General features: G+C 41.9%; 1 protein-coding gene across 1 annotated transcript in view; it reads left to right on the top strand.

The window, feature by feature from the left end:
* Positions 1–440: 440 nt before the first annotated feature.
* Positions 441–24312, top strand: part of FER1L6 (fer-1 like family member 6) — a gene marked incomplete at both ends in the record, with an annotated part of 81081 nt that continues 57209 nt past the window's right edge. The window contains 7 exons of the mRNA XM_082045782.1: positions 441–475; positions 11006–11088; positions 15072–15198; positions 16551–16605; positions 16701–16832; positions 18154–18216; positions 22534–22612. Of these exons, the coding sequence (XP_081901908.1) occupies positions 441–475; positions 11006–11088; positions 15072–15198; positions 16551–16605; positions 16701–16832; positions 18154–18216; positions 22534–22612 (574 nt within the window). The remainder of the gene's footprint in view (positions 476–11005; positions 11089–15071; positions 15199–16550; positions 16606–16700; positions 16833–18153; positions 18217–22533; positions 22613–24312) is intronic.

Here is a 24312-nt window from a genome sequence, read left to right as displayed (position 1 = left end):
TAAAGAGAAGTCAGGCAAGCTATGGGTGGAAAAAGTGAGAAAATAGAAAAAAAGACATTATATCCTTATTAAAGACTAACTGTGTGTAAGTACATGAATACTTAAAATAGGCCTGTTTTTCCAGAGGATGATTTCTCAGTCTGTCTGAAATCAAAACATTTTCAAGGTGTCTTGGTGGGTATGAAAATCTCAATGTCCTTTTAGCTTGGAGCTGTTTCTCGAGGGCGCTGGCTTGTTCCCACAGGTCTCTGCAGAGCAAGAGGAGTTAATGTTTGCACAAGGATAAGTCTTTTTCTTGTTCAGTGTTTACCAACTTGGCTAACCAGGCACAACATTTGCTACCAGCAAGTAACAAACTTAAATGCAGTATTAAATGCAAATATGAACTTGGAGAGCCTGTTCGTGATGTAAAAGGTAGTGGCTGGAAGAAAAACAGCAGGATGGAACCCTCAACAGTGTCACCTCAGACACACAGGTATGTCTAATACCCCTAGGGAATTATTCCAAGGTTTGAGTTAAATTCAGCTAATTACATTTAAAGACTTCTTCATGAAGTAAAAATAAATAAATAAATCATTTAATGCTTGTTTAACTGCTCCTGGCAGACATGACTATTATTGCTGGTATTTATCTATTCCATACTGACTTGTGCTTCATCTAATCATTTCTACATGCAAGGGAAGACTTTCTGAGACCAGCAGGTGATGGCTCAAGCTCCCTGTGGAGGGAGGAAAGGGTTCCAAGAGGTGCAAGAATAGGAGGAAACAATCCCCTGTGCATAATAATGGCATTTTTTATTTTGTGAGCATATATAAATATGCAGTAGATCTGTTACTCAGATTTTGTGCACTGACATACAAAATGTTGCTGAATATGACCCTTAAATCGCACCTGTTCAGGATGTGGCTTCTTTGCCGTCGTGACTCATGACATACAGGAATGCTAAATGTGTCAATAAAAAGTCATTGCTTTTCTGCAGAAGGGATAGAATTTGAAAGAACCAAAGCTGCATGTGCCTGAGTAAATGGCCAGTGTTTGCAGCGAACCCATGCTGTGGCATTGCTGTCTCTGAAGCCTTCTCAGAGCTTTGGACTTTAGGATCATTTGCAAAATTTGAAAGTTCCATTGTAAGTTGTTCAGAGTACGTTGGAATATAACTGGTATTTCTTCTTCCAGATCTTCTTTAGTCATTCTACATCTAACAACATGTAGGGAAATAATACTTTTTTAATTACAATGCTAAAAACATGGAAGCAACTGGGTCAAACTGTAAGGTCTCCTTCACCCCCATTTCTGCCTCCCATGAGGGGCCAAGGATGGATACTTGGGAAAACAGTCTGTGAAACAGGTATGAGCAAGTGATTCTGCCCTTAGCAGTTTCATGCGGTTAGGAAGCTAATGAGCTGGATGGATATTGGACCATTTGGACACAAACTCGATAAATTTACCTGAAATATCTTTGGTCTCAACCTGAAAGTTCTTTGGTCTCAACAACTTTCCTTGCAACATGTCCTACAATCTATGTGTCTCACTGAAGAACACTTCTGCACTTTTGTTTTAAACTTGTTGCCTGACATGTCATTAAGTGCTCCCGTTTTGTGGTCCGGGGACTGAAACTGAGAAACTCCTCTATTCATCTCTCCATGTCACTCATTATTTTATAGCTCATTTCCAAGCACCACTTCAGCTGCAGTAGGACAGTACAGTGAATCCAGGTACCTCTCAGGAATATGGTGATCATGTGAGGCCGTGCTTTTGGGCATGAACTCACCTTCCCATTCAAGTGTGTTCCAAGAACAAATTCATTTTTTTGCTATCAGACTTTATGCTGGATTAGGTATGATTCTGGCAAAAGCTTGTGTTGTGTGTTTTGATCATTCTGACAGTAATGTGATAACAAGTCCATACCTGATTCAATCCAGCATGACTGCCAGGTGAACCAGCCATACACAGGTCTGGTATTTATGATCAGGAAACCATTAGAACATAAGAAATACCCTATAAGGTCAGATGCAGTATCTGTCTGGCAAGGTGCTCTGTCTCCAGCAGTGACAAAAGGAGGTGATGTTCAGGGAGAGCACGTGAACCTGGCTACTTTCTGTGGTCGATTCCTGTAGCATCCAGAACATTTTTATCATGAGTGTTAATGGATACATCCCTATCTGCTTCTATTATTGTTTTTAGACCTGTTTCATCACGTGCATCCTTATTCTAGCGTGGATTTTCCTGAGTAACAAGCAGCTCTGCTTTCACCTTGTTCACAAGCTTAAATTTATAATTTTTGATCCTATTCCCACTTTGTCATTCCTTCTCCAAAAGAAAAGTCCAAGCTGTTTCAGTATCTCATCAGTGGCTTCTCCCATGATTTTCTGTGCCTCCTCTAACTCCATTATCTTTTTTGACGTGTGGCGACCAGAGCTGCACACAGTGTTTAAGATGTCAACCTGCATCACTCTGTAATCCTGTCTTGCAATCCCATGTGGATTCACCAATGCTTTAGAAGCAAGACAACACTCAATGGCTTCTTCCCAATATCCACCCTGATGATACCTACCACTGTTTTGGCTTCTTTGACTGATGCTTCACACCAAGGCGCTGACTTCAGAGACCACCAGCTATGACTCCAGGACCAGCTCCTTGGGTTTGATTGCCAGTTCTGAGTTTAGCACTTCTCGGACATGCTTGGTTATTTTTAACTTGGTGCACCACCTTAAAAACACAGTCTGTTATCTCTTTTCTGGGCTGAATAGACTCTGTCAGGAGCCATTACCCTCATCTGGTCACACTTACTGGTGTTTTCTGCAAATTGCTGAGTTTTGTGCTGTTTTCAAGAGGAGCCAAATGGAGCAGCAAGCAGTAGCCAAAATGCAGCAATTCAGTGTCATATGATGTTCCCTATTATAATTTTCACTCCTTTCTTACACTTCCTAATGGTTGATTTCAGTTTTTGACTGCTGCAGTGCAGCAAACCGAAGTTTTATAGAGAATTACCCACAAAACCATCTGATTTTCTTTCCTGAGTTGCAATAGCTATTTTAAAGCCTATTGTTGAACATATAGGTTTAGTGTATAGCTAATATTGATCACCATATTCGCATATTGCAATTCATTTTTCCTGTTGCTGATGATAGTTGAGACAAGACATATAATTTCATAGTGTCACACAGGTGTGAAAAACCCCAGGCTTCAGAACTGTTACCTGCGTGTGTGTCACAGCTGGTTTTTAAATAGCATCTTGTTATACAGGATTGTATAGTCACCGTCTTGAGGAGCTGAAGCTTTTCCATTGCAAATTCTTGGACCTGTCAAAACAGCAGAACCAGTGGGAAATCAAGAAAAATGGAAACAAGTTAAGACAGCTAGTGAGACCTCTGGACTGTGAAAGACCACAGCAGAAATAATGGATTTTGGGATAGAGTATCATAACTGAATCAGGATAAAGTGTCTGACAATACACTGTGTGAAGCAACTCTGCACTGACAATGGAGATAAATTAAATAAATAAACAGAAAATAAATCTTCCCTTAACTTCTGTAGTCCTGAGAAAAGAAGGCAAGAAATGAGTACATCATTAAGCATTCATTAAGGTGTTTCTTGCTTGCCATATGATGCAGTACACAGAAGCTATTTTATACATCTCTCTTTGATAATTAAATGTAATGCAATAAATTTGTTACCTGGGACTTCATTTATTATCACAAATGACATACAAGCTTAATAAAAAATGCTTCTGAATTAGCCAATTACACTTGCATTATAGTTTTAGATTGAATAGACTTTTTATCTTTAAGCTCCATCTTTGTATTGTAGTTATGTTTTACTCTTTGAGATGAGTGGCTTAAATTATGAGATCATTTATTTTCCTTTCAATTTCCTTGACTAGTACATATTGTAGAAATGACAAAATGAGAAGCCAAGAGTCTTTCTTATGTTTTTGCATTTAAAAAGGAAAGAGAAAATATTTTTATCCCCTCAGGAATTACGTTCTTTTTGCTTGTGTTTATTTCATCAAAGTTAGAACTAATTGTGTGGAGATAATTATTCACCTGGCACAATACTGGTTGATGTACTGCAAAACTCTTTGGAAAATTAAGTTTTGTTGAAAGAGAAAGAATTATAATGAGCTACAAAAAATACAAGCCACCTTACACAATGGAAATAACAAAATTCAAAGATACAGATCCACATAACAATTTTTACATTAATGTGTGAGAAGGCTGAAGGCTGTTTTTCCTCTTTGTTCAGTTTCTAACATTTTCTCGGTGAAGGCAGTCACTGTAGCCATTGCTTTACAATCCTTAGGCACTGGAGCTGGCCCAGATCTGAGCTGCACAAACCTTTGATCATCCCTGAACTAAATCATTTCGATGGTGTCAAAAAGTTTGCTGAGACTGCTGCTTCCAGGGAGAAAGAGACTTGGGAGGAAAAGTGGGGCAGCTGCTCCAAAAAGGGTTTTCTGCTGCCAGGAACACCTTGGCAGCTCGCTCACCCTGTCCCATGAGGATTTCTGGATGGTCTCAGGAGACGTTCTGGATAAAGCAGGGTTTGTTTCTATGTCTTCCCTCCATGTTTCCAAGGATCCCCAGTTCCCACCTCCCTGGTCTCATTCCTCTGTGCCCACCAGCAGCAGGTCACACGCCAGCACTAGGGAAGGGCCTCCCAAGTCTTGTGGCCACAAAACCAGGCCATGACAAGCATCTCACTCTAGTGCAGGTTAAGCCCAAGACTAGGTTTTGCTTGAACAACAGGTAGAAAGCCACCCTGAGAGTGGGTCTTGTGGAAGGAGATAGAAGGTCCTTCTTTGAGCTATACATCCCTGTGTTCAAGGTGGCTCAGTTTGTTCTTCTGACTGTATAACAAGTGATTTCTGCCATCCTACAACAAAGGGCTAGAGCGAGTCAGATAACCTGCACCCTGGAAGTGTCTGTTTGCCCCTAGATGATGTGTGACCATTCCCCCAGCACGAACTTTTCTCCTCATACATCACTTGTCTGAGCACATGGACTTGTGGAAGGATTTTTCTGGAATAAGAAACAAGTTTAAACAATGCGGAAAATCTCCAGGGAGATTCAGTGTTTAGTAAGGTCACTTGCACTCTCTTGCTGACTACTCCGAAGTGCTTTTTTGTGCCAGATTTCCTTTAAATTAGGCTGCAAATTGTAATTATTTGATACCTGAGAGAATACTATGTAGTGCAAGAAGTGATCATAAAGCCTCTATGATGACTGGATACCTTACCTGAAAAAGAAAAGGCATGAAATGATGTTTTTTGAAAGCTAGCAAAGCAGGAATGCTAGAAGCTGCCATGGATAAATCTTGATGAGAACAGAATGCACTTTGTAGGTGTTTTTCAGAGTATGGAAATTAATTCAGAGACCCAGTGGACCTGTGGCACTGAGAATGGGAAATGAACTCTTGTATTTACAGATTTCCGGTGCAAATCTGACACAGTCTAAGTATAGTCAAATGCTGTGGTGTGTTTGGTGTCCCACTCGTTTACCCTTTGAATCAGGGAAACCTCAATGAATCACAGTCATAAACTAGGACCCACATTGTCACTGTATCTGTGCAGAAGGAAAATAGTTGTCCTTACTCCAGACTTTTTTTCAATCCCCATGTGGAAGGAGCTGGGAGAGTCAGTCCTCTTTGCACTAATCATTGTTCTTTATTAGCTGAAATTTATTACTTCCAGTCAAGGAACTTACAATGGGAAACCTCCAATGTAAGCATGTCGGTAGCCTGTAGGAACTATTTCTTCCACCTTCTCTTGGGCAGGAGTTTGTTTTATCGTACCTTGAATTAGCTTGTTGGCTCCAAGAAGGAACAAAATCCTTATCTGGATTTGTGTATCATGTAGCATATGGGGACTAAAACTTCACTGAATTTTATCAGTACTGCCAAAATACCAAATCTCCACCTCACCACAAGCCACAGATGAAAGACTTTTTCTGCACCCCAAGGGATCAGCACCCCAAGTCTCTCCTGATTTCCCAGATTCTTGCAGTACTGTGTTTGTGCATTGCTGACAGCCAGAAGGTCCTGTAGGGAACATGGGAGACAGCTCCTACCACACCTTTGGGATCTACCCAGAGGTGACACACACAGTTTCATGCCTGGCTTGGGCATAACAGATGGATATGAATAACTCTGGGGACATGATCAAATCTGGTAAAAATGCATGGAAGCCCGCAACTTTCCCTTCGTGGCAACATTTTCCTGTGAACATTTTCATAATCTTAAGGAGAGAGAAAGAAGTAATTTTCAGCAGTTAATTGAATTTATGCCTTGAAGCTGTGGTGAAAATAAACATTCTTTGAGGAAATTTGAAGAAAGCTTACTTTTATTTTTTCTTTCCAAGAGAACAGCATTTCTATTGCATTTAAAAATGGTGGAGCCTCTCTGTTGTGAGGGACTGATACCTAAAATTCCCTGAAAACTTAATTTACTCAGCTTAGACCTTTAGAGAGAATATTGTCTTTGTCAAATCCCATGTACAATGAACACTGTCCTGCCATCTTGGCAAACAATCCCTTGCTCTTCTCCTTTCCCATAGTTGAGCCTTGCAAGTGACTTGTGCTTGCTGCCTTGGGTGCTTTTGAGGGACAGTCCTCTGCATGGCCACAGCTGCCCTTGGCCAGGTGACTGGTGGGGACCAGGGGTGCAGGAGAGCTCTGGTGTATCCTGGTGCCTCTCTGTGCCCAAACTTCTGTCAGACTAAAAAGCTGAGACTGAAATCAGGTTTGCTTCAAATGTAGATTTTGCTGTTGGCACCTGTGGAGTTCTCTCACCTCCAGCTGGGCTGTTTCTCTTTCTGTCACTCCATGGCACCTCCTGCAGTGCTGTCTTTTGGCAGTTTTGGTGATAGGTAAACATAAAAATCATGGAAGATGTCCCAGTTTCCACATCAGGCTTTATTAATGGCCATTCCATTCAGTTGCCCTCTGGCTCCTACTTTGCTTGGCCCATTTTTTTGTCTTGGTACTTGCTGTGGATTAACCCGAGCTGGCAATACAAACACGATAGCCGGTCACTCACCCCATCCCCAACTGCCTCAACAGGGGAGAGAATCAAAAGGGAACAGAGAAACTTGGACTGAGATAAACACAGTTTAATAAAATCACAAAATACTAATACATTACTAGTAAATATATATAAAATGGAAATAAAAGATACTCAAGGCAATTCCTCATGAACACACTGAACAGCCAGTTCTAGGAAACAGCCCAGTGGCAGCATCTGATCCCAAAGAGAGAGAAGAGAGGAAAAAAGCAGAACAGTCCGGAGGCCTCTGCAAAATGGCAAAAGGCTGGGCTAAATGTCCCGACCGAACTGTCCCAGGCTGCGCCCCAGAGCAAGCAAACAATAATAACGGAAGAAGTAAACCAGAAGGTCCCAACTCCCAACTTCTCCTTAAATAATTAGCATGATGCTAATGGGATGGAATACTCTTATTCATCAGTCTGGGTGTCAGTCAAGCTCTGCCCCCGCTTCCTCGATGCCTCACACCTGTGGGCAGGGTGCTCAGAATGTCCTTGGCTCTCAGAGCAATTAAAAATATTAACTCTGTGCTGCAGTGTTATCTGCTTGTTCTCAAACTAAGTCCAAATAAAGAAAAAGAAAGGTTTCTAACTGCACAAAGAAAATCAGCCCAATTTCAGTCAAACCAGCACAGTACTACATTTCCACTCATACTGGCCAGATTTTGGCATGCTTTGGCACACAGAAGTTGTGCATTTTCTATGATTGTGCCCAGCTTGGTTAACTCCTCTTGGGCCTGGCTAGTAAACTTAAATTGCTTGCCCTGAATACCGTTTTTAAATATTATCAGCTTCCCTTTCCAGTTTGCAGTAACTTTTCCTCCATAGCTAAATGCACCTTGAGTTTGCAGATGATTTTTAATGTTTGAGCATCGCTTGTTATCAGGTTTGCTCAGCTCGTAGGTGTCTGCTTGTTTGGACTGGTTGGACTGTGCACTTCTCCAGGTAAGGTTTTTATTCCTGTAGCAATGTAGGCAAACAAGTCCTTTGATAATAGGGGAAAAAACGCACTGATTGTTTATCACTGTATGCTTGTGGTCAACAGAGAACCTGACAAATATTGCCATTATACTAAATCCTTTGTATTTCCACCATCACTACCCGGTTTGGTTGTTAGTAGAGTTAATTGCACAAAATTGTTGAGCAGCATAGGCTGTTTCTCCCTCTGAAATATGCAGCATATTTGTTTCCTTGGAAAAACTGTAGTGTGAAATCATGTCCACAGAAAGCTCCTCTGGAACTAATGTGACCAATACTTGGGAAAACAGTACAGAGTGATACACAAGTTAAGTTCTAGATGGGTTGAAATCCACCACTGCTCACAAATTTGTGTGGGATTTAGTGAATGTTTCAGCTCTTCACATGATGTGTAAAGCAGTATATTTTCAAAATATAAAAACATGCATTTTCAACATTTCAAAATGAAATGAATATGCTGAACATTTGACATTCCAAATTGAAAAGGACCAAATTGCCTGCAAACAAAACTGTGTATTTCACTACTATACAGGGTGTATCAAAAAGATAGACCAAATTTGAAATCACTATATCTCTGCAACCTATGAATGAAACTTGAGAGGGCCAGGCATAGACTTTCAAATGATTACTGCTAGATGCTTCTCCCAGCACACAAACAGCCCCAGCCTCAGTCATTCGCAAGACGGTAGCTCTGCAACTGCCTTGAAATTGGGTCCACCTTTTTGAAACACCCTGTATAACATGAAATTCAGCAAAGAGGTAAGATCAGCAACAATGGGGTTTATGTTTTCACCTTCAAATAAAGCCAAGTGAATAGTTTGCAATGACTTTGGATTTCTGAGTATACGTCAGGTTGGTCTGGTTAATTCAAAATGGTAAGACCTCAGGCTTTTATTTAATGAAAATAGCCTCTCAAGCCTGCTTTGGTTCTACTGATTTATTTTCCCATTTTTTCTTTCATGTTTTAGTTCAGACATTCAAAGCCAAGAGTCCATTATCACCAGCCTCTATTCCAAGCACTGTCCAGTTTACTATTAAGGAAGAACATCTGCATATATTTCCCTCATTATTGTGACTGTTTTACCAGACCTTGATTGGCAGCAAGAAAAGATGTGCAGACTCTAAGGGTCATTGTTAAAGCATCCAGAAACCTTTAGAAACCTGGAAAATTAAAATTAATGCACTAGTGCCCAACGATTTGATTTCCACTCTCCAATCCTCTCTTGAGTGATGAATCATGTGGCTTAAACCCACACACTTTGTAAAAGGAAGAAAAGATAAGAAAAACTTGAAGATAAACAAAAATCAGCTAGTTCTTTCCAAAAGCTGGCTGCTTTCCACACCTCCAGAACCTTAGGTTGAAAATGGTTCTCTGGGCACAACTTTAACACAGAAAGTGGTGTTTCTCTTCCACATTGCTGAGAATGGATGCTGTGCTGAGCCCTGCTCAGGGGCAAGGGGGAGAAGTCCCATTTCCTTTCCACAGCTTTCCTCCTCTGCAGTGCATCACCTCCTGCCTAGGATCTGGGGTATGGCAGAGCAGAAGTTGGAGCAGTAGGCCAGGTGTGAATTGGAGACTGTGAAAGTTATTAATCTTGTAGTCATACTTCGATCTGTTCTCACAAAATGTCAGAACAGCGCTGGTGTCCTATTGCACAACTGGTGCTCCCAGACCCCAATATAGGGCAAACAAAGAGTCTGATGTGATGAAGCGGAATGGCAACCAAGAAGGAGGGACTGGTGGCTATGGGAGGAAGAAGGAGACCCTTTGTCAAGGGCAAGATACTGTATGACGTTTGTAGAGATAATAGCTTTCGCCCCCTCTTTAAAACCAACTCTACAAAATACAGCTGCTCTTTCTCTCTGCTCTCTCTACTCACTAAAGAGCTAAAAGACCAATGGAAGAGTAAAATAGGAAAAGGACCACCAGCACAGACCCTGAACAGCCAACCTGGGCTTGCACCATTGCTGGGAGAGGTGCTTTATCACAGCTCAGCAGCTGTACTTCCCACCTCGAGGCCATGGGGAATTTTGCCATCAGTTTCCCAGGGAGCAGGACTGCACTGTGGGTCCTTGCTGAATGTCTTGAGATGCTTTACCTGTGATGGCAACCAGACCGAGGCCATGCTTCCCTGCCTGCAACTCACTCCATGAACGCACCTTGTTCCTGGGTGACTATGGTAGGCTCCTGGCAAGGTGCGGTGGCTAAAACTGAATGGAACTCATGGAATAAGGAAGCCCTAATGAGGTTACAGAGCCTCTTTAGCCAGGCACAATCTGAAAAATGACCTCACTAAGCTTCAACTGGGATGGTCAGTTTTAAGCTGGATCAATTCCCTAATCTAGGATAGGAAGAAGCAGGAGGCAGAAAAGCCTCACGCAGTAGTGGCTGGGTTGTTGCTGGACCGAAACACCTTGGTAACACAGCTCAAGAAGAAACCCTTGTCCAGTTCTGTTCATGGCTTTGCTGCTGGGAGTGAGAACAAACTAAATAAATGGCAAAAGCTGTTGTGGTGTATGTGCCACTGACACAGTGGGTGTCCTCACCAAGGAACTTTACTCAAATGCTTTTATGTTTATCTTAATTCTCTGGGAAATCTGTTTTTGATCTGGAACGTGTAATTTCTGAGAAGCTTTCATCTCTGATCTTGTCACAGGCATAAGAATTACATGTGTGGGAAGTCAGTAGACTGGAAACTTATCTTGGAATTCCTTTCTTTGCCTCTTCTTGCTATCTTGGTTTGAAAAGAAGTTTTGGCTCTTCTCTCAGTATATATGCCTGTACGCACCCAAATTTAAAAATAAACAAAATTAGATGGAGCATAAAACCAGGGATTTATGCTGTTTGCTTTCAATATAAGGAAAATAAAAATATAATGATCTCTCTTGGAAATCAAATCTCCCTCTTAACAGCTCCTTGAATTAAATTAGAGTCCAGCACAGAAAAGGGCTTGAAGATTTGCACTGATTGCTTTCCTTTACTTTTTCAGAAAGGGATTGTTTGCTGGCATGAAGCTGAAGAAGAAGAAAAAAGACAAGAAAGGCTTGACTATTGCAAACAAAGACGCATTGGGTAAGGCCTCATAAATCAATATTGCAACTGGGAAGAGCAGGTGGGTGATTATATCTAATTTCATGAGAACTTGTTTGAATTGTGGTTTAGGATTTAGTATTGATAAAGTGGGCAGTAAAGTCCTTATCACTCCCAAGTAAACAGAGACCTAACTTGCTTTAACTATTTCATTAACTCCACATTCAGACTCCATGAATTCAGACTGTGTATCTGGTAGAGTAAAAGAAAAATGTCAGCCTGACTTTCACCACAGAGAGATGACAGATTTTTGTACATTTTTTTCTACTCTAGAGATAGATAATTCATAAAGGTATGAGATAGATCATTCATAACAGGTATGTAATTCCTCCAGAAGGTCTGCTTCTTATAGAAATCGTAAGAACACAACCTGAGTAGGCTCTGATGGCTGGATGGGCTGTCTTGATAAAGCCAGGAAGTTTACTTAGTAGCAATTTCTCTATTAGATGTACGACAGTTCTTCTTTTTCTTTCTTTTTCTTTTTCTTTTTCTTTTTCTTTTTCTTTTTCTTTTTCTTTTTCTTTTTCTTTTTCTTTTTCTTTTTCTTTTTCTTTTTCTTTTTCTTTTTCTTTTTCTTTTTCTTTTTCTTTTTCTTTTTCTTTTTCTTTTTCTTTTTCTTTTTCTTTTTCTTTTTCTTTTTCTTTTTCTTTTTCTTTTCTTTTTTTTCTTTTTCTTTTCTTTCTTTTTCTTCTCTTCTCTTCTCTTCTCTTCTCTTCTCTTCTCTTCTCTTCTCTTCTCTTCTCTTCTCTTCTCTTCTCTTCTCTTCTCTTCTCTTCTCTTCTCTTCTCTTCTCTTCTCTTCTCTTCTCTTCTCTTCTCTTCTCTTCTCTTCTCTTCTCTTCTCTTCTCTTCTCTTCTTTCTCTCTCTTCTCCTCTTCTCTTCTCTTCTCTTCTTTCTCTTCTCTTCCTCCTTCCTCCTTCCTCCTTCCTCCTTTTCTCCTTTTCTCCTTTTCTCCTTTTCTCCTCTCCTCTCCCTCATTTTCTTTTCTTTTCTTCTTTTCTTTTTTCTTTCATTTTCTTTCTTTTCTTTTCTTTTCTTTTCTTTTCTTTTCTTTTCTTTTCTTTTCTTTTCTTTTCTTTTCTTTTCTTTTCTTTTCTTTTCTTTTCTTTTCTTTTCTTTTCTTTTCTTTTCTTTTCTTTTCTTTTCTTTTCTTTTCTTTTCTCTTTTCTTTTCTTCTTTTCTTTTCTTTTCTTTTCTTTTTTTCTTTTCTTTTCTTTTTTTCTTTTCTTTTTTCCCTTTCCCTTTCCTTTCTCTCTTCTCTCTTCTTTTTCCTTTTTCCTTTTCCTTTTCCATAATTACTTTTTTATTATTATTTTTAACAGACATGGGTGCATCCATAAGACATGCAGAGTATCCAGTATTTTCCCTTAACACACCATTGGCTTCCAAGCTAAGGAGACATTCCCCCACACATCCTACCACTGCCATTTTTCTTTTATCAATCACCACAGTTTCCCCATCTACCAAAACCTGTAGTTCAACCACAACCAAGTATTCACCTTCTGTAGTTTTATTCTGCAGTCTCATGTATCACATTTCATGGAATTTTTAATAGATGGACTACTATTTGTTTAGTGCAGACCTTGAATTACAGTGTTGTAATAAACCAGCCATATGTGTCTTGACTCACTGTTGGGCAGAAGTAGGAATGCATATTTTGTGCCATAAACATTATTTAGCTAAAGGGCACTACTTATTTTCCTCTGGTCCTTACAGTAAGGAATTTGGGCTTTTGGAGCAGAGAAAACTAAAGACCATTAAATTTCTTACTAATTACAGACATGTTAGAAGTTATGTTCCTTACAATATATCATGCTCTACAGCATATCCTATACTGTAATTTCCTTCAGTCTTTCATGTGAGTATTCCAATATCTGTTTATTTAAAATGATTGTGATTGAATTATTGGATAGATGTAGGTCCTTATGCTCCATTTTTGTCTATTTCGTTAGCATCTTTGTTACTGAAGAATCTGAACTAGCAAACACACGACAAACACTGTTTCTTTCTTGTCTTGATTGGGATTTGGGCTTAAGAGATCTATGAGGAAAGTGTACAGTGGGGGAACATGGTCACTCACTAAACTGCTTGCATTTTCTGTGACTGTCCCACAGAGGGGAATAATTCCTGCTGGTCAGTTGTATACAACATACATATGGTTACTGAGGGGAAAAAAGGATATCAAATCAGATATTAACATGTCAGGAAAATGGAGTTTTAAAGGGAAAGACACATTGGAAGCAGTATATAGCTCAATAGAAACAACATGGAACTCACAAAAAGTGGCCCAGATAGGGCATCATGCTGACACACACCTGTCTCTGGTTAGGTGGAAGTTTTATCTGCTTTAGCCTGAAAGCAAACAATACAGAGTACTACAAGCTCAAAATCAAACATCGTGCTCTAGGGTAAACAGGATATGGAGGGTAGTCATGGGAACTTGGTGCTACAGATACAAAACTACAGACAGATGCCTTTGCCTCAAGGGGTGATAATCAGTCTATGCCTGCAGGGGTTCACCGTTCCTGTGTTCTATGGGGGCTGGACAAGAGCCAGAGCACAGTCGGTGAGCACATATGGTATATGAGATTGCTAGTGCAGGAACCTTAATCGAGAGGCCATGTGTGTCAGCTTGGGCACAGAGCTGCACTAGGGAGGCAGTGGGGCACCTAGGCTGGAGCTGGTTCACTTCTGGCTGCCTTGCAACACAAGCAAAAGTCATGTCTGTCTGCAGCCGTCTGGTAGTTTGTTTCAGAACATGAACTTGTGAAAGCCAGATGAAAAATAAACAGATGCATTCAAACCTGATGAGAGTTGTAAGTAGAAATCCAAGTGAGTTTTCCTGTACAGTGGATGGTTGTTCACTACCATTACCAGTTCAGCACTCCTCAAGTGACTGTATCATTGCAAAGAGACAAGGAAGTGCTATTACAACCCTTTGTATAGTTTGTGGTGGGAAGACAGTGCCACAGAGTAGTTGCAGACAATGCACTTGGATGTGTTTGCTTTCATTTCATGCAGGGATGTCTCCACAAGGTCACCTAAGTCCCTGGGTATCGTTGGGCAAGTTATCGTTACTGCCACAGGTAGCACTTGACAGCTTCTAGACCGGAAATAGCTCACATCCAGAGTCACTGAACATTTCTTGCTTGTAAATGTAAATATTGGAATAAACTACAGGCACCCAAATTCTAAACTTTCACCTAAAACACACAGCTCCCTTACCACGGCAGGTGTTGAACACAAACATGCTTGGCAATGGGCAGAGATGCTGACAGGACTTCTGTCAGACCAGGAGGACAAAGCAGAGCAGTGTGAGAAGGGCTTCTCTGGCCAAATGTAGATGTGTGCCTCTGAGCTAGTTGCTGAGATTCGTATTATGGTCAGGAAGAAAAACAAGCACTTATGGAAGCAATTTGTCTGATCTGAGTATAACTCTCTACAAGAGATCCCATCAGTCATACTCTTCAACTCCTTTTCTGTCCTTGATCTTCCAGTTCATCATCTCTACAAAGAGGAAAGTTGGGAAATAATTTCTAAGCTAGGCTCCACTTTGGTCATTTGGAAGGGGCTGGAGTGTGTCAGACTGTTATGACAAACCATGGATGGCAGACTGCAAAGTAATACGTGCAAAAAAGAGCAATAATTTGTCCCACTGTCTTTCTATCAGATGAGAGATGGGGCAGTCAAATGGGACCAGTATACATATGCCTGTTGTGGGTGCATATGGCGTGAAGAGAGAGGCTACAGTCACCATTTATATAGTACATGATTTTGCACAGGAGGTGAGATGCTGCTGTAATCAATGCTGCTCAATACAAACCACAACTGTATCTCTAATTGTGATACCAAAATAAATAAAATATTTAGTTCATGCTGGTTAATTCACTGCTCTGCTCCAAATTAGCTTTTTGCTAGTAGAAATCAGAGGTGGGTTTTAATTTCTTGATTGTTTTATTCACCAGGTGATCATGATGACAGTGCAAGTCTTCACCATGACACTCTAGGAAGACAAGAAGAGAAAGAGGAAGATCTAATGAGCAGCGATGAACTGTCCAATAGTTTTGGATCCTTAAGCCCAAAGAGGAAAAGGTGCTTCTCGGCATACCTTACCTAATATCCCCCAAAACACCTTTCCATCCTTCTCAGGAATGGCATTGCCCTAGGGCAATGCATCTGACAGGAAATCCATTTGCTGACAGCAGAGATCCCTTCACTCCTGTTCTCCCACATGACAGGTACTTGTCAGCAAAATATTATCAGCTCAAGACAGATTGTCACCAGATGCTATCCAGTGCAGGGAGAGATGGAAATGGATCCTGAGAACCTCAACTCTGCTGCTAATGAAAATGAGACAAAGGGGAAAGCAATTTCTATAGCCAAGAATTTGTGCAGTTGTTTTGCTCATACAAGGGAGGAGTGGAATCAGGTTTGATGGAATCAATGAAAGCAATAATGTCCATGCCTGGCACGTGGCCACACTGGTCTGTGTGAATGCAAAACTTTTCCCTATTACCCAGTATATAAGAGACTGAGTGGTATGTCATTAAAATCTAGGTATGAAATCCCATAATATCCAAGGAGCAATTACATCAAAATCTTCCATGTGAACTGGATAAGAACCTCCCACCCTCTTCTCATGTTAGAATCATACAATGGAATCACAGAATGTCCTGAGTTGGAAGGGACCCACAAGGATCATCTAGTCCAACTCCTGTCCCTGCACATGACAACCCCACAGTTCACACCGTGTGTCTGAGGGTGTTGTCCAGTCTCTTCTTGAACACTGTCAGGCTTGGGGCTGTGACACCTCCCTGGGGAGCCTGTTCCAGTGCTCCAGCACCCTCTGGGTGAAGAACCTTTTCCTAATGTCCAGCCTAAACCTCCCCTGGCACATCTTCCTGCCATTCCCTCGGGTCCTGTCGCTGGTCACTAAAGAGAAGAGTTTGGTGCCTGCCTTCCCTCCTCCCTTTGTGAGGAAGCTGTAGACTCTGATGAGGTCTAGTCTCCTCCAAGCTGAACAAACCAAGTGAGTTTGGCTTCCCCTCCAAACCCTTCCCCAACTTTGTAGCCCTCTTCTGGACACCCTTAGTAGCTTCTTAATATCTTTTTATACTGTGGCACCCAGAACTGCACACAGTGCTTCAGGTGGGGCTGCACTGCAGAGTAGAGCAGGATGTTGCATGAGAAGCAATAGGAAAAGTTAACAGACACGCTGGGTGCTGCGCTGTGTGAAAGCTGGAATTACTCTGATACAAGCTGTGGCACTTATGTGCCTGATGGTGCTTATCATGTGACTGCTGGTGAAATCAAGCCAAATAGTTCACAACAAAGCTACCTGCCATAAATAATGCTGTCTTAGTAACCATAAGTCTTTCCAACGTGTGTCCATGTACCAGCTCTTGCCTCGAGATGCCTGACGACCTGTTTTATCATTTAAACAGGGCAAAGCTGGTGACCAGAATTCACGAAGAGGAGATGAAATCCCAGAACTACCAGGTGAGGAGGAGGTGACTGCCCTTATGTGCCTGTGAAATCCACAGGCAGGCTGCACCTGAATGCAGGTGTGTGCATGGTGTCCTTGTGCCCCACAGATTGCCATCACCATCATTGAGGCCAGGCAGCTGGTGGGTGAGAACATTGACCCTGTGGTGATCATCGAGATAGGTGACGAGAAAAAGCAAACAACAGTAAAGGAAGGCACAAACGCCCCTTTCTACAATGAGGTAGGTGCTCTCTCTTGGAGAAGACAATTTCTTCAATGGTTATGGGTTGTCCTTCACTACTTGATATCTTGAATGGGGATGAACTAAGTTGGTAGCACTCACATGCCTGAGCAAGGAAGTCTCAGAAACACAGAATCACAGAATGTTAGGGATTGGAAGTGACCTCAGAAGGTTATCTGGTCCAATCCCCCTGCTGGAGCAGGAACACCCAGAAGAGGCTACACAGGAAGGTGTCCAGGCGGGTTCTGAATGTCTCCAGAGGAGATTTCACAACCTCCCTGGGCAGCCTGTTCCAATGTTCTGTCACCCTCACTGTGAAGAAGTTTCTTTTCATATTTAAGTGGAACCTCCTGTGTTCCAGTTTGTACCCATTGCCCCTTGTTCTGTCATTGATTGTCACCGAGAAGAGCCTGGCTCCATCCTTGTGACACTCACCCTTTACATATATATCAACATTAATGAGGTCACCCCTCAGTCTCCTCTTCTTCAAGCTAAAAACCCCGAGCTCCCTCAGCCATTCTTCATAAGGGAGATGCTCCACTCCCTGAATCATCTTTGTTGCCCTGCGCTGGACTCTCTCCAGCAGTTCCCTGTCCTTCTGGAACTGAGGGGCCCAGAACTGGACACAATATTCCAGGTGTGGTCTCACCAGGGCAAAGTAGAGGGTGAGGAGAACCTCTCTCAATGTACTAACCAACCCTGCTTCTAATACACCCCTGGATGCCATTGGCCTTTTTGAGGAAGAGCTGTTTAAGTTTCAGGCTTTGCAAAGCACCAGAAACAACAGCCTTGGGTTTATTTCAATTTGCTCTTTCCCTTCTCAAGCTCTATCCATCCCATCCGCCTCTACCGCATCCTACCCTACTACTGCTGCCTCCGCATTTTTCCAAATGAACGTTTTGGGAGCTTTGTCTAAACTGTCCCAAACTTCCCTTTTCTACCATTGGACTGTTTCAGCTTTTCCTTAACATTTATTTTTCCCAGCTGATAAAAAATGAGACCAAAGTGACTCCCAAACCCAACTGCTCCTTTTGGTTTCCCTGTGCCTCCTGTCCCTTCTGGCAGTACCCTTTGATGCAGAGTGATCACCATGGGCATTTGCAGAGGTCAGCACTGTGCAGCCATGCACAGAGAGGAGTAGCAAACAAGCCTGGGCCATGGCAGCCACAAGCCAGGTAGCAGGGAAATGTGCCCACCACCACCTCCACAGAACCCCAGTGTCTCACAGGGGCTCTGTGTAGCAACCTAAAATGATAAACCGTGTTGCTGATAGCACTCACTACCAGCACAAGAATGATTCTGAATCTGCTTTTTCCCACAGTACTTTGTGTTTGACTTTGTTGGACCGCAGGTGTTCCTGTTCGACAAAATAATCAACATCTCTGTAAGTACCTAGGAAAGCTTAGCTCAGTAAGTAAAGGTCATTGCTGTTTATGTCACTTCAACTTTAAATTATTCTTCTCAATGTAATTAAAAAGAGAAATACTTTTAGGTACCAAGAGTGCTATAAAGTCAGCATGAAGTATAAGAAAGAGAAATGATAGGGGCAAGGAAAAGGAGGAAATGCAACTGGTAATGATTTAATGGAATATAACCCTACAAGAAGATTAACTGTGCATTTTCAGGGACAATAATTGCTGGCTTGGCAATCTGCAAGGTAGAAGGAGAAACTTCAGCTTAGTTAACACTTGTCAGCATTGTCCTCTTCTCTCTAATTTTCAAGCTGCTACTTGTTTCAACTGGCTTAGTTAAAACTTCTGGCTTATGTCAGTTCCTCAGATATGACTGTTTCTAACTAAAATATCCAGGTACCTTATCCTCAGTAGCAGCTCTTGGGCTGCCCCTGTGTGTCAGCAGCTGGTTGCTACTGTAATAGCATGGGAGTGGGCTCCAAGTGTTCAGTGCTGTGGCCACTGCTCGCTGCAAGTAAAGTCCCAGTAAAGTTATGTGACACCTCAGAACAGGCCTGATGGAAGACACACATGCTCTCTGACTCAGGGCCTTAGATAATGATTTGCAGTTTGGGATGCCAAGTCTGTGGAGTCATGCTAATTATCTTACCTGAGGCTCCTCAGGTTCATCACCACATGTAGCAGAGCTGCTAAGGAATTAAGAAAGATTTCACAAGACTCTGGACTGTTCTGTATTTTCAACACTTCCAAATAACACAGTCTGAGCCCTTCATGAACTGTTTTTGCTTTTCTACTCCCAAAGGTCCCACCAATTGGCCAGAGAACTGAGCAGGGAGTTGTTACCACAAGAAAGGTTGCTTTTTTCCTGAAGAGCTTTGTCCATTTCCAAAAATGTACATCAGGAAAGGATCTGTGCTGGTTGTGCTTAACAGAGCTAGGTACTGATAAAGAGCAGTAAGAAAACATCTGTGTAAAACCTCCTGGAGATATTCACTGTGTACTTGCTTTGCTGAGCTGCTAGTAAAGTGACTTTTCCCAGCTACAGAAGTAAAAAATGTTTATTTACACACAGCCAGCTGAACAACTGGGTTTTCAATGCTGGTAGTAAATTGATGGTCTGAATCCTAAGCTCCAGTTAAAATCCACTGTATCACATGCACAGCTCAAATATGTGAAATTCATACCTATGAAAGGTATCTGCAGATCTGACCTTCACTTATCCTTGAAGACAGAGTTTACTACAGGCTGACACTGGCTCATCTCTTGCGGGAGTAGATGTCGTCTGACTGTTGTATGGTCCCCCCATGGTTAGTGTCAGCACAGTACTGAGGCTTCAACTCTTGTGAGCTACTACTACTACAGTTATTTTTCTCTAAAATATGGCTAGTCTTTCCAATCTCACATTCTTTTGGTAATGATTCCATATATCCAGTGGTGGAGGGGATAGTGCCAGCTTTCTGAGTGTGTTGGAGGGGGACTACATAGTGTAAATCTGCATAGTTTTGTCAAGCTCAGCAAACTTATTTGATTTATAGCTGGTGACAGTCAAACACTGAGAAATTATAGGTCTTCTGGATAAAAATTACTTTAAAAAACCCCAAGCCACAAATTAACCCAGTGCAATGCTCAAATATGCTATGGAAAACAGAGATTCATCACCTTGCAACATGGTTTTGGAGAATGCAATATATCAGGTGAATAGAAACAAGAGAGGAAATACGTGTGCTGGGAGTGAAGGAAACACTGAAGGATGGAAAGTTTTGCAGCACTTGCTTAGCATGAATCTCACTGGAGGCGAAACAAAGATTGGCAGCTTCCATTAGCAGCAATCATCCATGAACTGAGTTTGCCTAATCTGTGAAAATGAACTCATCTGCATATGGAAGCTCAAAGAAAATTAAAAAAAGATTGATGTCATTGTGCATCAATTCAGTAGCTAGTCTAGCTGTATTCAAACCCTGCATTTGAGGGGAAACAAGATTTTCTACATCTTGGCACCTGCTAATGAATAGATTTTTTTTCTTCATTAATATCTTCCATTGCATTCCAACAACCTTGCAGTAATACTGTAGTAAAAATGCAATGGCGCTTTCATGTTAAACCTGTATCTCCAGTACTGAAATATTGAAATACTCCCCAATTTAACAGTGTTCACGCTTGTCCTTAATCAGAAAATCTGAAGAAAATTTATCAGTCATCTACAGAGTCAATCAAGTGTGGAAAGACACAAACCTTTAACTAAGTACAATGTAGATGTGATGCTTCCTCTCAGAGAAGAGGTGTTTGCTATAATCTTCATGTTCATGCTCAACCACTTTGTTACATCAGAAAAAATGTGCTTACAAAAAAAGCACCAAGAAAGATGCAGAGCATTATACAGCAGCAGTGAGTTAGTTCTTCAGCAGTTGAAAACACTACAAGGAGTGGAAACCCTCATCGTTTCAGTGGGTGCAGGGAGTATTTACCCAAGGGCACCACATTTCACACAGCCAGTCTGATGGATGGAGAAGTGAGGGTTTACTCATCTAACACTCTCTGAACAGACTGTCATGCTGTGGAGAGAAAATGTAAAGAACAATGAGACAACACCACCTTGGACTCACCGCATATCCTCCTTTTGTTTCTGGGACTTAAAGAAACTCCTTTTTTTTGGCTACAGGAAGGCTACAGCCTTCTTCCCGCTTTGATCCATCCCATGTTGGATCAGCTGATTTGGGCAGGCTCCTATTTCCATGTAATTCCTCCAAAGCTGTAATTTTGGCTGGATTCAGGGTGAAACCCACCAGTTTTCCTGGCAACTTCCCCACCCTCATGTGCCCATGTGCAACTGCAAGGGTGCAGTGCTGTGATGGGACCTGGCAGCATCAGGGATCGAGTGTATGAAGTGTTGGCTTCACTCTGGCTTCTCTCCCACATGAAGGTTGCTTAATTTATAAGCTTTAATAGTAGAGTAAAATAAAACTGCTCCTTTGTCCACTTCTGATTTTTCAGCCCTAGAAACTCCTCTAATGTTGAATTGAGGAATTACTATGAACAATTGAATGCAATCCCTAAATCATAGGGGCACAGTGGCCCCAGACCTTTAATGGGGAAGTTTGTTATGTAGCAGCTAGCAACTGCCTGAATTTTCTGGTAGATCTTGACTGAAGTGCCAGTGACCTTTACTTTGGAATAGATTTCTCCTGGTCTTGAAGAAAAGCTCGCAAAATGAAGTCACATGACAAATCCAATACAAAATCACAGAGGTCTTTTACTCCTATCTAGGACGTGTAGTTCCAGAGCCAGGGTCTGATGTCTCTCAGATTCCTAAAATGCTCTCCGAGGTTTGGTTGTTTAGCTCCAACATTTAGATTTAGTTTCTGTGGACTCGAATCCCAGAGGCTTAGTTATTCTTTGCAGTTTGGTCAAGGTTTTCCAGGCAATTCAGCCTATTTTCAGAAACTTTCCTACAAATAGGCAGTGGGTTTCACCTTTTTTAGCTATTCTGAAACGAAGTGAGATATGTTTTTTGAGAAATACAGTTTGAGAGCCGGTCTTCCCTTAGAATAAGCCACTAGCCTCTGCATTGCCTGTGAAATGAAGCACATTCATGTATTTGAAAGCAAGACACAGAAGCATATAGATTTAGGAATTGTGACAAAAGAAAATCAATTAAATGTGAATTAAATTAAATTAATTATTTGTCAGGAAGAATAAGGGCATAGACTCACTGGGGTCTGCTTGCCATCTTATTTATATCTGTATCACTTATCTGAATTCATTAATATTGTGGGGGGTAATTCAGAATCGAGCCTCTTGGTTTAAATGCACATTGAAATGTGGCAAAGAAACAGTCTTTCTCCTCTGGGTGTGTTCAGTTCTTATGACAATTCATTTATTTCACATAAAGTGTTATGATTTCTGCAGCTTGCTGTGAAACCAGTTATGTCCCATGTGTTTATATTCATTGTGATTTATTTAAAACTACCAGGATAAGTAATACAACAGCATCTGCTCTGAAGACACATCCATCTGATCCCTCCTCTTTATAAGCCTGGAACCTGAGATGAACCTGTGTAAATCCACTTGGATACAAATATATTTGTCTCTAAATTGGAAGAATATTGGATGAAGAACAGATTTCAGATGCTTGCAGCATCTGCTGTGGCTATGGACACCCAATTTTGGGTGATGCTTCATGTCGCTGCTTATTACCTCTGAACCAAATGTGATCTTTGTTTGGATTGCTCTTTCTTATGCTGAGTGGGAAGAAAGATGGTGACATTCCTTAACCTCTCTTTTTCTACCAGGTTATGCATAATAAACTGATCGGTAGTGTGCTGATAGGCTCCTTTAAAGTAGATCTGGGGACAGTGTATGCTCAGCCAGGTAAGTGATGCATTTTTCTGCCCTTTTTGTCTGTTAAATGAGATGTGAGGCAGGGAGGAAAAGGAGAGGGAGGTGTGCTGCTTTTTCACTTAGATACTTGTGGTTTATGCCAAGAGATAAACTTAACAAGGTTTTGGAAGGGTTGTTTTCCTATTTGGGTACCAGAGCATCAGTCAAATTTTTGGAAAAAGACTCAACACTGAAAGCAGCTTGAGAATCTGCCCATTGGTGGGAAGCACTTATCAAGGACAACTTTTCTTTAAGGGCTCAGAGTGGGCAGCTGAATACTCTACAAAACCCAACTCCACTCATTTGTTACAGAGCATTCAAAACTCCGCTGCGTGTGTTGGGGTAGAAGCAGGGGAGGGAGAGCGGGATGGAGCATGGAAAGAACAGCTTACTGAGAGAAGGAGCAGACTGTAATGGAAAAGAGAAGAAGGAGATGACAAAGAGGCAACCATGGGTCCATTTGACCTGCCCTCATCAGAGCTGTCTTGTGCTTTCTGAAATATGAAGCTAAGAAAAGCTCACCTACCTCTTTTTGGACTGTTTTTACAACCATCCACATGCATCTTTCTCTCTTCCGTAATTACTCAAGGACCTGGTCTCTTCTTAGACTTTGGGAACAAACATATTTAGGCCACTTGCTATAGAGCTCACCCAGTTAGAGCAAAAGTGTAGAGTCATTCAGGCCACCCTCTCTTGAGGGCTCCTGCAGGAGTCAGTAGAGAGAAATAGCCTGACTGAATTGAGCAGTCTATGTCCAAACTCAGACTTCCTTAGTCTCTGAATTCTGTCCTTTACTTCCTGCTCACATTTCTACAGGAGGGTGGTGTCTGAGGGTTGTTCATATCCCTGATACATCCTGATGTCTCCCTTCCACTCCTTTACACACCCAAAGTGATGGCCAAGGACTTAATGTAAGGTTTAAGGACCTTGCTCAAGGAGAGTTGCTCAAGCAGGGATGCAGCAAGGGCTGTTGTGGGTGAATCATCTTGTGCATTTTACCACTGGAAAGATGAAGCCTGCCTGCCTTCCTTCCTTCCTTCCTTCCCTCCTTCCTTCCTTCCCTCCTTCCTTCCTTCCCTCCTTCCTTCCCTCCTTCCTTCCCTCCTTCCTTCCCTCCTTCCTTCCCTCCTTCCCTCCTTCCTTCCCTCCTTCCTTCCCTCCTTCCCTCCTTCCTTCCCTCCTTCCCTCCTTGCTTCCCTCCTTCCTTCCCTCCTTCCTTCCCTCCTTCCCTCCTTCCTTCCCTCCTTCCCTCCTTCCTTCCCTCCTTCCTTCCTTCCCTCCTTCCTTCCTTCCCTCCTTCCCTCCTTCCTTCCCTCCTTCCCACCTTCCTCCCTCCCTCCCCTGGCTGCCAGTGTAACACCTGGCCACAGCTGCCAGTGAGGGTTCTGCTGCCAGACAGTACTGAGATTTTCGAACAGCTCTCATCAAAATACGTGGCCTTTCCTCGTAAAGCAGCAAGTTTAATTCAGCTGCTGAATGTCACTCAACTTTCCACTGATCTTTAGCCATTGACCTCAGTAACCACTCTAGATCAATCCTTTCATTTGCCTTTTTGGTCACACAACACTTTGGACCCTCCAAGTGTGTCTGATAAACAGATGTGCTTGCACATGGTCCTCCTGGAAACACAAATTTTGTTGGCAATGCTTTTTTTCTGGGAGAGGAGAGAAGAAGAAAAGTGTTTGCATATT

This window comes from Streptopelia decaocto (assembly GCF_964273445.1).
Source record: "Streptopelia decaocto genome assembly, chromosome: 2".
NCBI classification, from domain to species: domain Eukaryota; kingdom Metazoa; phylum Chordata; class Aves; order Columbiformes; family Columbidae; genus Streptopelia; species Streptopelia decaocto.
Note: the sequence above shows the minus strand (reverse complement) of the source record. Positions and strands in the feature narration are given on the sequence as shown.